At 34.2% G+C, this 12,567-nt stretch overlaps 1 protein-coding gene across 6 annotated transcripts in view; it reads left to right on the top strand.

The window, feature by feature from the left end:
* Positions 1-12,567, top strand: part of LOC137649953 (inhibitor of nuclear factor kappa-B kinase subunit epsilon-like) — a 127,180-nt gene that overhangs the window by 93,329 nt on the left and 21,284 nt on the right. For all 6 annotated transcript variants that reach the window (XM_068382924.1, XM_068382925.1, XM_068382928.1 and 3 more), the window contains 2 exons: positions 6,055-6,256; positions 8,966-9,104. In XM_068382924.1, coding sequence (XP_068239025.1) covers positions 6,055-6,256; positions 8,966-9,104 — 341 coding nt within the window. The remainder of the gene's footprint in view (positions 1-6,054; positions 6,257-8,965; positions 9,105-12,567) is intronic.

Raw genomic sequence — 12,567 nt, 5'->3', positions numbered from 1 at the left:
TGCTTGGTCAGACTTTATCAGATTGTTAATACGAGAAGCTCATTCACATCTGAGTGAGGAAGACCGAACTTTGCTTAAGGTGAAGACGCAAGAAGTTAGAGCTGTAACAACTTCCGTGGCCTTTAAGCAAAATGTATCTCTGCAAAGTATAATGGACGCAACCTATTGGAGAAGCAAGTCAGTGTTCGCGTCATTTTACTTGAAAGATGTCCAGTCTCTTTACAAGAACTGCTACACACTGGGACCATTCGTAGCAACGAGTGCAGTAGTGGGTGAGGGCTCAACCACTACAATTCCCTAATTCCTTATCCTTTTAATCTGTCTCTTGAAATGTTGTTTTTTTATGGGTTGTCCGGAAGGCTAAGAAGCCTTTCGCATCCTGGTTGATTTGGCGGGTGGTCAAAGTCATTTCTTGAGAGCGCCTAGATTAGGGGTTTTGATGAGGTCCTGTTGTATGGGTTGCAACCCTTGATACTTCAGATCCTAGGGGTCGATCAGCATCTTAAGAGGATCGCGAGGCTCCGTAAGGAAGACGTACTTAAAAGGCAGAGTAATTGTTCAAGTCGACTTCCTTACCAGGTACCTATTTATTTTGTTTTTTTTATTTTGATAACTTCTAAAATGAAATAAAAACTCTTAGCTCATAAAAGTGTAAACATATTTAACTGGTCTCTACCCACCCCCCTGGGTGTGAATCAGCTATATAATCACCGGCTAAGTTAAATATTGAAAAATGTTATTTTGATAATAAAATAAATTTTTGAATATACTTACCCGGTGATTATAAATTAAAGGACCCTCCCTTCCTCCCCAATAGAGACGCAGTGGGACGAGGAGAAAATTGAGTCTTTGTTTACATTGAGTACTGGGTATCTGGACGACAGATGGCGCTGTTGGGCACACCCGCAACCTGTGTAGCGATCGCTGGCGAGGTTTTACCGTAGAGTTGTCTGTCGGGCAACAGAGTTGCAGCTATATAATCACCGGGTAAGTATATTCAAAAATTTATTTTATTATCAAAATAACATATTTAGATACTACAGGACTGATTTTTCCAGACATTTTCAGAAGAGGCAGCAAACACTGCAGTTGCTATTCAGTTGCTGACAAAACAGAATTATATCAGCAAACATTATTTTGTAGTCATTATGCTACAATTATGGAAGCCATCAGCTTCTATGTTGTTAGCATGATGACTACAAGGTAAGCACAGTAATGATATAAATTTCATTATTAAGATTCTGTTTTTCAGTATTTTAATTTGTGTGCATAAAAAGTTAATTTTATCTAGTCAGACAAGTAAAGAATGTAAAGATTAAAGAATTTTTAATTACCAGTATATATTTTATGAATTAACCATTAGCTTACTTGGCCGTAGGAGAATAAATTGTTATAATTTTAGTCTTATTGGGGTGTATCATTTTGTAACGCTTGAATCCCGGGAAGGATATTTTAAACTAATAGGTTGCATAAGTCTTTATGCTTTGGCTGGAATCATAATATTAGGGATCTCTTTTTATATATTAGAATTATGACTAACACAATAGCCTTATATATCCATAAAACCAAAAATTCTTTAGGAGAAATCTATGTCAGTTATTGCCTGTATAACAAAGTTATAGTACAGTACTGTATATGTTTTACTGGGATATTGCTTTGCTTCTGTATTTCAACAACTGTACTGCTTTTGCTTTCAAGTACTGTTTTTTGGGTGATCAATTTATAACCAGACATTAGAGGATGGTTTGACTAAGGTATTTGTCCATTTTGGTAAAGCTTTTTGTGATATCTCAAATATCCTGTAAATGTATTCAATCTTTTTTAGCATAATTAATATTTGTATTTGTGGTAATTGCTTGGTAGTGCCCTAGTATTTATAGGGCATAGTTTTATCCAGGTTTTACAATATGATTTTGGTTTGTATTGCTGTTTTGAAAGGTGGAGGGTACTTATAAAACACATTACATTTAATGCCATTGTATTGTAAAGACGTTTATCACAAAGTGTTAAAGAAATCTTGTTGAAATTTAAATCGATTTAATTCATACATATTTCACATTAGAGTTTTTGGCTAAATCTCATTTTTTTTATTGAAGAAGTTGTAAATAATGCAGTAAAACAATATTACCTGTAATTAGCAGACTTGAGGAATTGCATTTTAATTAACTTATACAGCTGGAGTAACTATGAAAAGTACTTTTACAGTTTTTAATGAATATTCAAGCAATTTGAGAACATATGAGTCATTTCGAATCTTAGTGATGACTATATTATTATTATTATTATTATTATTATTACAAGCCAAGCTACAACCCTAGTTGGAAAAACAAGATGCTATAAGCCTAAGGGCTCCAATAGGGAAAAATAGCCCAGTGAGAAAAGGAAATAAGGAAATAGATAAATGATGAGGACAAATTAACAATAAATTATTCTGAAAACAGTGACAACGTCAAAACAGATACGTCGTATATAAACTATAAAAAGACTCCTGTCAGCCTGGTCAACATAAGAACATTTGCTCCAACTTTGAACTTTTGAAATTTTACTGATTCAACTACCCGATTAGGAAGATCATTCCACAACTTGGTAACAGCTGGAATAAAGCTTCTAGAATACTGTGTAGTATTGAGGCTCATGATGGAGAAGTCCTGGCTATTAGAATTAACTGCCTGCCTAGAAATACGAACAGGATAGAATTGTCCTAGGAGATCTGAATGTAAAGGATGGTCAGAGTTATGAAAAATCTTATGCAACATTCATAATGAACTAATTGAACGACTGTGCCAAAGATTAATATCTAGATCAGGAATAAGAAATTTAATAGACCGTGCAACAGTTGTTTTAAAGAATCTTTTAGAACATCACCAAAAAAATTACATTTGTATTAACACACCTGAGAATTGCTATTTTGTGATGATTTTTGGGTCATGTATGAAACTGATATCATATTTTTGGGGTTACTTTACTTATTCTAGTTTCAATCTTAATCACACTTTATGAAGGTTTTCATATAGTACATTATGGCTTGGAAAGGCCAAATATTGGCATGTTGATGCAAGATGTCTTAGTTTCGATGGTACTGTATAGGACTATAAATTGTTTTTTCAGGTGCATTTAGAGTTTACATAACTTTGGTAAGAATTCTTTTTTATTCAAGTTTGTATTCAGGGCACATTAGCATTTTTCATAAATCCTTGATGGGTATCTTAGGGCCACAGTTAAGTACATCAAATAGATGTTATTTTAAATTTTTGTGAAAGCAGCTTTATATTCAAGACTTGATTCAAGTAAAAAAAATTTCTATAGTTGATGTTTCTTGTTAAATTTCTTAATGATTTATCAAGATATTTTGCATCACCAAATTTCCTTTAAGCAGCCCCTGAAAGTATATTCTCATTTGTTAGTTCCTTGTCCTTACTGTGTATGCCATGGTATTCCCAGGGAGACTTAACATACTTCACCTTGTAGGTATGAGGTGAATTTTTTTGGGAAATGAGACAGGTTTGGGAGGGGAATTTGGTTTTAAACACGATGAACCATGGTCTTACAGGTAGAAAGTGTCAATATATTATGCATTTAGATTATGTATTATACCCATTTCAGTGTGTTGCTTAATAAGCAATTTTCTTATGTTTCAGACCCAACATTAACTTCACTTTATTAAAATTGCAAACAGAGATAGAAAAAACTCGTTATCATAGATCATACTGAGCAACTGAGACTGCCAGTTATATTATTTTTTTAGATATAAAGTTTTTGTTTTATCTGCACCTGCACTGTATTCAGTTGATGCTATTTTTGGTGTTCAACCATATTCAACTTGCCAAACATAGGATGCTTTTGTGGGATTGGATTTACTTTTTGGCCTTTGAATTTCTTGCAAATGTTGTCCTACAAAACTATGTTTGAATTTGTGAGGTAAACACTGCACAGTCATGAAAGCAAGAGATTATATACATCACGCATCATTTATTTATCAGTTTGGGTCTTTTCACGAAATGTGACTCAATAGTCTGTTTAAGTCATTTCAGAATAATGATGATGATTTCTTGAATTTATAAACTAGAAATTAATTTGAAGTTATTTAAATGAAGCATGCTGTTCATTTGATAATTCTTTTTATCCTCATCTTACTTGTACAACTCATATTGTACCAAGTAAAGATAGGGATTTAAGTTTGTTTACCATACAATTTTTAATGAAATCATTTGTTTCCTTTGACTCAGACCATATATTTTAAAGGATGCTAACATTGAATAAAGGAACAACGCTTTTTCTCTCTAGATCCTGAATGACATCTGGAAACTTAAAGAAGACATTCAGGTTTAATTATGCCAATGGCTGGATCACAATCATCGTCAGTGCATTTTACCGATACTTTATTGTTCCATGTTAAAAATCAATTGCGTAGAATATTCACACCTACAAAAATATTTGTGTTTATGGGGTTTAGATTTGTAGTCCTTCTTTTGTGAGGCAATTGTAGTTGTATAAATAATATTTATGCTTACAACCATACAGAGCTCCTGGGTGGCCTAATCTGACACCTTTAAGGTCTTTGTTATGTTTTTGTCTTTTAAAAAAAAAAATTATTTTCATTTTAAACTAAATTTTGAGCCAGGATTAAACATGAATTTAAAATAAGATCAGATATAATCTGCCTATTAAGATTGCCAGTCATATTAGCAACAGATGAATGAAGTTAATAGTGTTTCATAGGGTGCTTGTAGATTAGATTACTGTATCACATTAGTAAACAGAACAAGAATTTATGATGTGAACGTAAGGCCTTCATTACTTAATACATTAGTTGCACAGGCTGGATAATTGACCAAGATGGTTTGGATAAATTACGATAAGAAGTAATGAGCTGTTAGTTAGAAGAGTAATTGATGCGGAAGTACTAAGAAGATGAGTTTCAAGGTCCAAAATTCATGGAGAGAAAGCATAGATGAATACTTTTATTAGATTGGTATCAATGCAGAAACTCCTAAAAATTTGACTTGCCATTTTTTTTTTTTTTTTTTTTAAGGTTATAAATCATTGGATGTCACATCAGAGAATTTAGACTGTTGGCTTCAGGGCAGCCATGTTAAGGTCTAGTTCAAGCTGGGTCCTTTCACCCAAATTCAGCTTCCCACCACTTCCAAACCGTATAACAGTAATTTATTTCCTGTGACATTATTTATCGCTATGTGACACCTAGGGTATAAGGTTGGTGAGTTTGTCAGGATGGTGAGGAATGAAATATGTTGGATGCAGTTGATGTTTGAATGCTCCTTTAATGAAAATTTTGGTTGCAAGGGTTGTCCATTTTTTCCTGTTGCTAAAAGTGCTTCTCTTTTGTATTTTAACTATCCCTCTTTGTTGAGCTATTATGTAAGTATGCAAAATATCCCATGGCAAATGTAAGAAGGCAGGTATTCTTGTTCCCTTGACTAAAAATCTGTTGTATTACAGCACTTTACTGCATAGTTTGACAGACATTGTTGAATATTGGGAAAAGACATTTTTTGTTACTGAATGGAGAGGAGTAATCATATTCGTGCTTATTTAAAAGAATAAATGGCAACACGGAAATGAACAAAAGTACCTTCAAGTATATTTTTGATCTCCTTCCATTATGAATATTGCTATGTATTTTAAGACAAGTTATAAAAAGCAGTCATTTTTATTATTATTATTATTATTATTATTATTATTATTATTATTATTATTATTATTATTATGCTAAAATTATTTTTTTTGTTCTTGGTGTGTGTTCATAATAGTTCAGGAAGCATTATACATAACTGTCAGATTATGCCTAATGAAGGGGATCTGTAAAAAAAAAAATAGGACCCTGTGGGTTTGTTTACAGAAAAAGCTTTGTGGTAAAAGTAATATTGCTTCTCTTCAGTCTGTAGTTGATGGTTTGAATTATTTTACTTTACTGTCATTTGTACTATGATGCTGAATATTCTGATGGATGTAATTTCATGATTTACAATTTATAAAAGTACAGTAATTGCCAAGTAATTGTTTACACAATTCTTAAGAGTATCTCTCTTACAGGTCCGAGATTCCTTGAATAATATAGTACCTGTTGTAAATCAGCTTCATGAAAGAGTGGTTGGTGGAAGACAGTTGAGTCGTCAGTGGCAGCAGGGAGGGAATGATGTAAATAGTGTGGAGAGAGCCCCCAACAAAGCTTTAACATACGTTACCAAACTAAGAGAATCATGGCAACATTTACTTAGAGATAGGGCGGCAAGAAGTAAGTACAGTATCCTCCCCTTAATGATTGGTTGCGTTAATTTAACTTTGTTCCTTCTCGTATATAAACTTTTCATCTTTCGATAAAGCTGACAAGTAGACTCGTCCTACTCTCCTGTTAAAAACTCTTCACTTTTTTCTTTGGTCACAACAAATGTGGTAGAACTGTTGAATCCTATCAAAGATTGTTTAATAATTTTCTCACTTTATAGTTTGAGTGGTTGATGTTGGCTTTATGTTAATAATAGAACAAACTAGAAATGGAGGTGTAGGTTGGACATTGCATCGGTTTTTGTTCTCTCTGCAAGTAGTACAATGATTGTTCACAATTATTCACTTTCACCAAGTGTAGATTGTGGCCTTCCATTAAAGGCAGGTATATTCTTAAAAGAGTAGGAAGACTATGTCTTCTCCAGTGTCATTTTTGGCATTGCCAGAGAGCGTGTTTAGCACTTTGTCCTCCTCATAGAACTTACTGTTAGCTGAAACTTCTAGTTATATACCCCTGGCTTGCCCAGTAAGTATGTCTCAGGACCAGGGAGAATTTGGATCTACATTAGGGAGTTTTCAAGGTGGTTGGAGTGTAAGATGATCAGCTGGAAGCTTTCCCTTGTAGACTGCCAATGGCGATTGACCTAAGGAAAGCTTACCTTTTTATCAATAATTTTTTCTATTCGATCACCACTTTGTGAAGGAATAGCCTATTTATTTAATTGTCGGTTTATGCATAGTTGCGAGTCTTAGGTATGAAATTTTTTTGTTTTTTTCTACAGTATATTGAATAACACTTCTTAATGTGCTATGATCTGTTTTACAATTTTATTATCTTGTATACTTCCAATTAACATTCTATCACTAAAATATTTGAAACTATTGAACTGTTGAAATCTTAAGTATCTTTAATCTAGTTCACTTATTTTGAACCACCCTTCGGGTTCCCTTATTGTAAGATCTACTTTTAACTTTTCCTATCAATTTTTTCCCGCTTGATATTTCTATGACAATTGGCATTCTACTATATACGTTTATTAATCTTCTTAATTTTAGCTTTACCGGTATCCTATTTATTCTTTGTAAACTTATTCATTATATTCTGGAGTTTTTATGTATGTAAAATATAATTTTTAGGGATGATGCACCCATTTCTAAATTCGTGTTGTCAATTACCATTCTCAGAGAACTCACTCAGACGATTTTGCCAATAATGGTACTGTATTCAAACCCCCCTATTATTGTTGCATTCATTCAGTCTTTGGTTGGTTACTTTTCATCTTTTAAACTCTGATTTTGTGGATAGTTTCACACCAGAGAAAAAGATTCAGAATACACACTAATGTATGGAATGTTTAGATGATATGAGTTCTTTTTCATCTTAATTATTAAAGATGAATTTTGCTCTTATTCCTCCTAGGTTAGAATGTTGCTTTCATATTTGAAAGACTTTACGAAAGCAAATGATATGAGCATTAACCCTGCTTTTACCTCTTCTATAAATCTTACTGTAGCAGAGTGACACCTCTGCGTCCTTAGTTCCATCTTATTTTTTTTTTTCTCCAAGTTGCATCATGATAATCTGTTAAGCAAATTCTTTCTGGGAAGCAAATTCTTCCTGGGCTTGCACATTTTGTGACTGTTTTACCCTCTACTGCCAATCTCTGGAAATTTATTCTAGCATCTGTTTTCCCTGATTATTTCTTTATTCTTTTAGAGAATAAGTCTTTCATTTTCTTTAGAATTAAGACACTTTTCTTTCTCTCCTCCATTTCTCATGTTTCCTTTATGCATGGACTAGAAAATACAATTTGTTTTCCCTGCTCATTAGTCTTTGCCTTAAAGAAGATATGTTGGAGTATCTAACTTATTAGTTGTGACACATACATTGAAGTGGTGATGTAGTTTGTTTGCAGCATTTTCATAACTGTTAATATTTGTGAAGTCTGTTATGTGGCTTAAGACAAAAATAACAACAGTGAAACCTGATGCAGAATTTATTTTTATACTCTGTATGCATAAATACATATTCTTCTGTAATAGAGATTCTGGTGAAAGAGTTCATAAGACGGAAGAGAGTGGAAGAAACTCGTTTCTTGCAAAAGCCCTTTAAGGAAATTTAATTATAAAAAACTTTTTTGAGAGATTTATATTAAAGATTATTCTTTTGCTGTTGGTTGAAATTTTTCTTACTATTGAGTGTGGTAAGTATTTTTTTATTAGTTTGTCTGTAGTCTTTACCTTTTATGCAAATACTGATTAGTCCATTACATTTTAAAATTGTTCTTACTTAAAGAGTTTGTTGCCTACTAAAAGAAAACATACACTTTACAATAATGTTGATGATAAGGAATACCTCATATCCCCAGAAACATTGCTATTGGAGGATTTGATTTAATGTTAGTAATGAAGGATCCTCAAATGATTATAGTCTTTGAATGTGAATTTTATTTTATCTGTTTATATGATACTTGACATAGGCATCTTTTAAAAGAGTATAGTATTTAATTTTTCTGTTTATAGTTTTCCTTCGTACTTTGTCAAGCTGTCATAGGCCTCTGATGATTTGAAATTAATGTTTCTGAAAGGTGACATTTTTGAAGCAGGACAAACTTGTATATTTTCTAAAATTATTAAGAGTTTAAAGACGATAAAATTGGTTTCTGAGTGAAGACCCTATTTTGTTCAGAAAAGCAACTTAATTTCCTTCATTTTTCAGCTCTCACCTTTAATGATGAACAGTTTCATTTACTGGAGAAGATGAAGATGAAAGAAATAGCCAAGAGCTTAGAAACCTTGTTAGCTGCTGTAACGGCTACGTTGCACCATACAACTGATACGCTTGCTGATTGGTGCAAGTAAGTCTATATGAATTGTATCTTCTGCTTGCTTTGAAACACTACTTAGCCTTATTATCTTTGCATTATAGAATATTGTGTAGTCAGTTAGGAGTTTGTGATTGAGATGCATTGTATCCTAACCAGTTGTTAAGGGTAAAGTTGATGATAAACTTTAATTCTTATGGAAAAAAACAGGAATATGATCTAAAGATCACATCTTACCTCCACCATATGACCTTTACTAACATGTACATGATACACTAATCTTCAAAAGTAAAACACCTTTTGTGATATCTTAAGAATAAGAAAACTTTTTTCAGGCCAAATACATTAGAATGCCTTTCAAAGTCAGATAGTATATCAAATACCAGAAATCCTCAAACAGAAATTCATGAAGAATTTTGAAAACAAAAATTAGAAGCCAAGTTGTTAACTATTCCTCCTCCCTGTCTGCCCGATTCCTCTTCCTTTACAATGAGACTAAGGTATGAAAGAAGGTGAAGATTGCTTGAGTTCTTAGTGAAGAGTAAGAGAAAGGCAGCTCCACTGGAGAATGCCAGGCGTGGACATGATAGAGGAGAGGTCTTTGGACATGGAGATGATGAAGGAGAGGTCTTTGAGCATGGGAGATGATAGAAGGGAGGTCTTTGGACATAGAGAGCAGAGGTCTTTGGACATGGAGAGGAGACAGGAGAGGTCTTTTGAACATAGAGATGATAGAGGAGAGGTCTTTGGACTTGGAAATGACAGAGGAGAGGTCTTTGGACTTGGAAATGACAGAGGAGAGGTCTTTGGACATGGAGATGATAGAGGAGAGGTCTTTGGACATGGAGATGATAGAAGAGAGGTCTTTGGACATGGAGATGATAGAGGAAAGGTCTTTGGACATGGAGATGATAGAGGAAAGGTCTTTGGACGTGGAGAAAATCAGCAAGTGAAAGGTAGATGAATAAGGTTATCCAGCAAAAATAGGTTTTAAAGAATCTAAAATTCTTTCTACTAGGCACGTTGCTTCTTTATCACAAATTGGCTTAAGGGCTCTGTGGATCATCGATGCTGCTGCATCAAACTATGGGTTAGTATAAAGCTCCTTCATGAAAATATTTACATCCACAAACAGTAAGAGGATGCGTCAAAGACTCCATGTTTTGCATCTTAGTTTATACTTTTTTTACATGCACAAAGCTCTATTAAGTCCTTTGAGAGCAGCTTACTAAGCGGTTGAAGCAGCTTCTCAATATTGTTTTTATCCACCTGAGTGAACCCAATCTCTTTGTGGCAATTTTATGAAATGCTTACAGATAGTGTCTACAACAGGTAAAAAGTTAAATTTTTGGACACACTTTGGCCATATCTTCTATGATGAAGGCAAGGGGAAAATTCTGGACCAAAGTGTCAGGACTGATGTCAATACTCTGAACCAACTATTGCAGGTCACTTTCAGACCCTAAATCCTTGATGATCTCTTGGTCCAGGGGCTGAATGAGAAAGGTGGTGTTGGAAGACGAAGGGAATATCTTATTGTTGGGCCCCAAATCTGTCATAGCCTTGGGATGACTTGAAGAATTATCTCCAAGGAGGAGGAATTTGTTGTGGATTTTATTCTGCTTCAGGTACTGTCAAATGTCATGTATAACATAGGTAGCCCTTGGTAACCAAGGAGGAAACCTTTGGACAGCAAAACTGGCACCCATCTTCACAAGATCACCATGGGTGCCACCGTTACCCACTGGGCTATTTTTCCTTGTTGGAGCCCTTGGCTTATAACATCCTGGTTTTCCAACTAGGGTTTTTAGCTTACGGTAGTTACTAATAATAAAGATAATAATATTGCCACCTTTTCTTTTGTTGTAAAGGAAGTCAATGACCAGCTTGACCTCCAGAGACAAGCTTTGTCTTGCATTAGCTTTCAAAAGATGTAAAGAAATTTATGGCATTTAAAACTTGATTACAATATATATGCATTTATTAATTTTGTAGTTCAATTATTCAGAATTATTCTAAAGATTCACAATACATTCAACTTCAAAATTAGTAAAATATAGTATAATAGTGCAGCATATTTTTGCTGATCACTGGATGCAAACTGACAACTAAGTTCTCTTACAGTACATAGCCCCCATGTACAGGTCATGATAGCAATGTTGTGTACAACTACTACCTCTGCTTGTCAACAAGAAGAACATGGTTTATTAGCTTTTGTATTTGAGATCATAATCATCATCATCATCATCTCCTCCTTCGCCTATTGACGCAAAGGGCATAATCTGTTAGATTTCACCAATCGTCTCTATTTTGAGTTTTTAAATCAATACTTCTCCATTCATCATCTCCTACTTCACACTTCATAGTCCTCAGCCATGTAGGCCTGGGTTTTCCAACTCTTTAGGCCTTGTGGAGCCTAGTTGAAAGTTTGGCAAACTAATCTCTCTTGGGGAGTACAAACAGCATGCCCAAACCATCTCCATCTACCCCTCACCATGACCTTTCTCTTATAGTTTCATTTCTAATCATGTGAGATCATTATAGCAGATTTGAATCTTATTGTGTTCCATTTTTAATTCTTTCTCATAGAGGTAATATTGCATGATTGACAAATTTTATTTTAAACAATCTCTTTTTAAGGGATCATTATATTGTAATTTCTTAGGTTCATTAGTTGTTTATGATAACTTTGAATATTTAAGGTTAAGTTTGAGACACTTGCTGGAGTTCTTATTCCATTGCAGGAATTTTATAAAGGTATCCATAGACAACGGATGTTGTTTTCTGAGTATATTAGAAATCTGCTTTATTCTTTTATTAAAACTTTGAAAAACATGAGTTTAGATTTTAGAAATAGTCCATTTCTCATGTTTAGGTTACTGTATTTTCATTTAAGCAGTTATGTAGTTAGAGCTCTGCAATTGAGAGGGAGGTGAAGTGGGAAATAAAATTATCACTTTGTTCTTACAGGTATACAAATCTTTCATTGTTATAAAGTTGGAAATGTTTTGATCGTAGGTGGAACGGTTGTTAAAATTGTTAACAAGGTAATTGGGGGTAAGGGGGTGAGCGCGTCAGATTAGCCCCGAATACTTTCCTGTCAGCATAAACCTCTTTTCCTCAGGAGTTACCTAAGCTTGTGAAGAGCTTTCTTATCCTACCCCAGGACCACAAGCTCCTGGAGTGGGACCTGACGCATGTTCTCAAGTATTTTATCATGCCCTGTATGAGCCTTTGAGAAATTAATCATACTGTCATTTTGCTAGCTTTGGCTTCGGCAAAGAGAGTTGGCAGATTGCATTGACACTTGTATTAACCCACAGTGAAGATTGGAATCAAGTCTCTTTAGTTTATGTCCAAATTTGTGACTAAACCCAGAATGATCCAGGCTTGAGACCTTCACCGTCCTCTCGCATCATGAAATGTCAAGTGGTAATCAGGATGAGATACTTCTGTATCCCATGAGGGCTTTAGGGCTTTGTTGTTCCATCTTAAG

The sequence above is a fragment of the Palaemon carinicauda genome, chromosome 11, assembly GCF_036898095.1.
Source record: "Palaemon carinicauda isolate YSFRI2023 chromosome 11, ASM3689809v2, whole genome shotgun sequence".
Classification (NCBI taxonomy): Eukaryota; Metazoa; Arthropoda; class Malacostraca; order Decapoda; family Palaemonidae; genus Palaemon; species Palaemon carinicauda.
The sequence above is the reverse complement of the archived record's forward strand: the minus strand, read 5'-3'. Positions and strand labels throughout refer to the sequence as shown.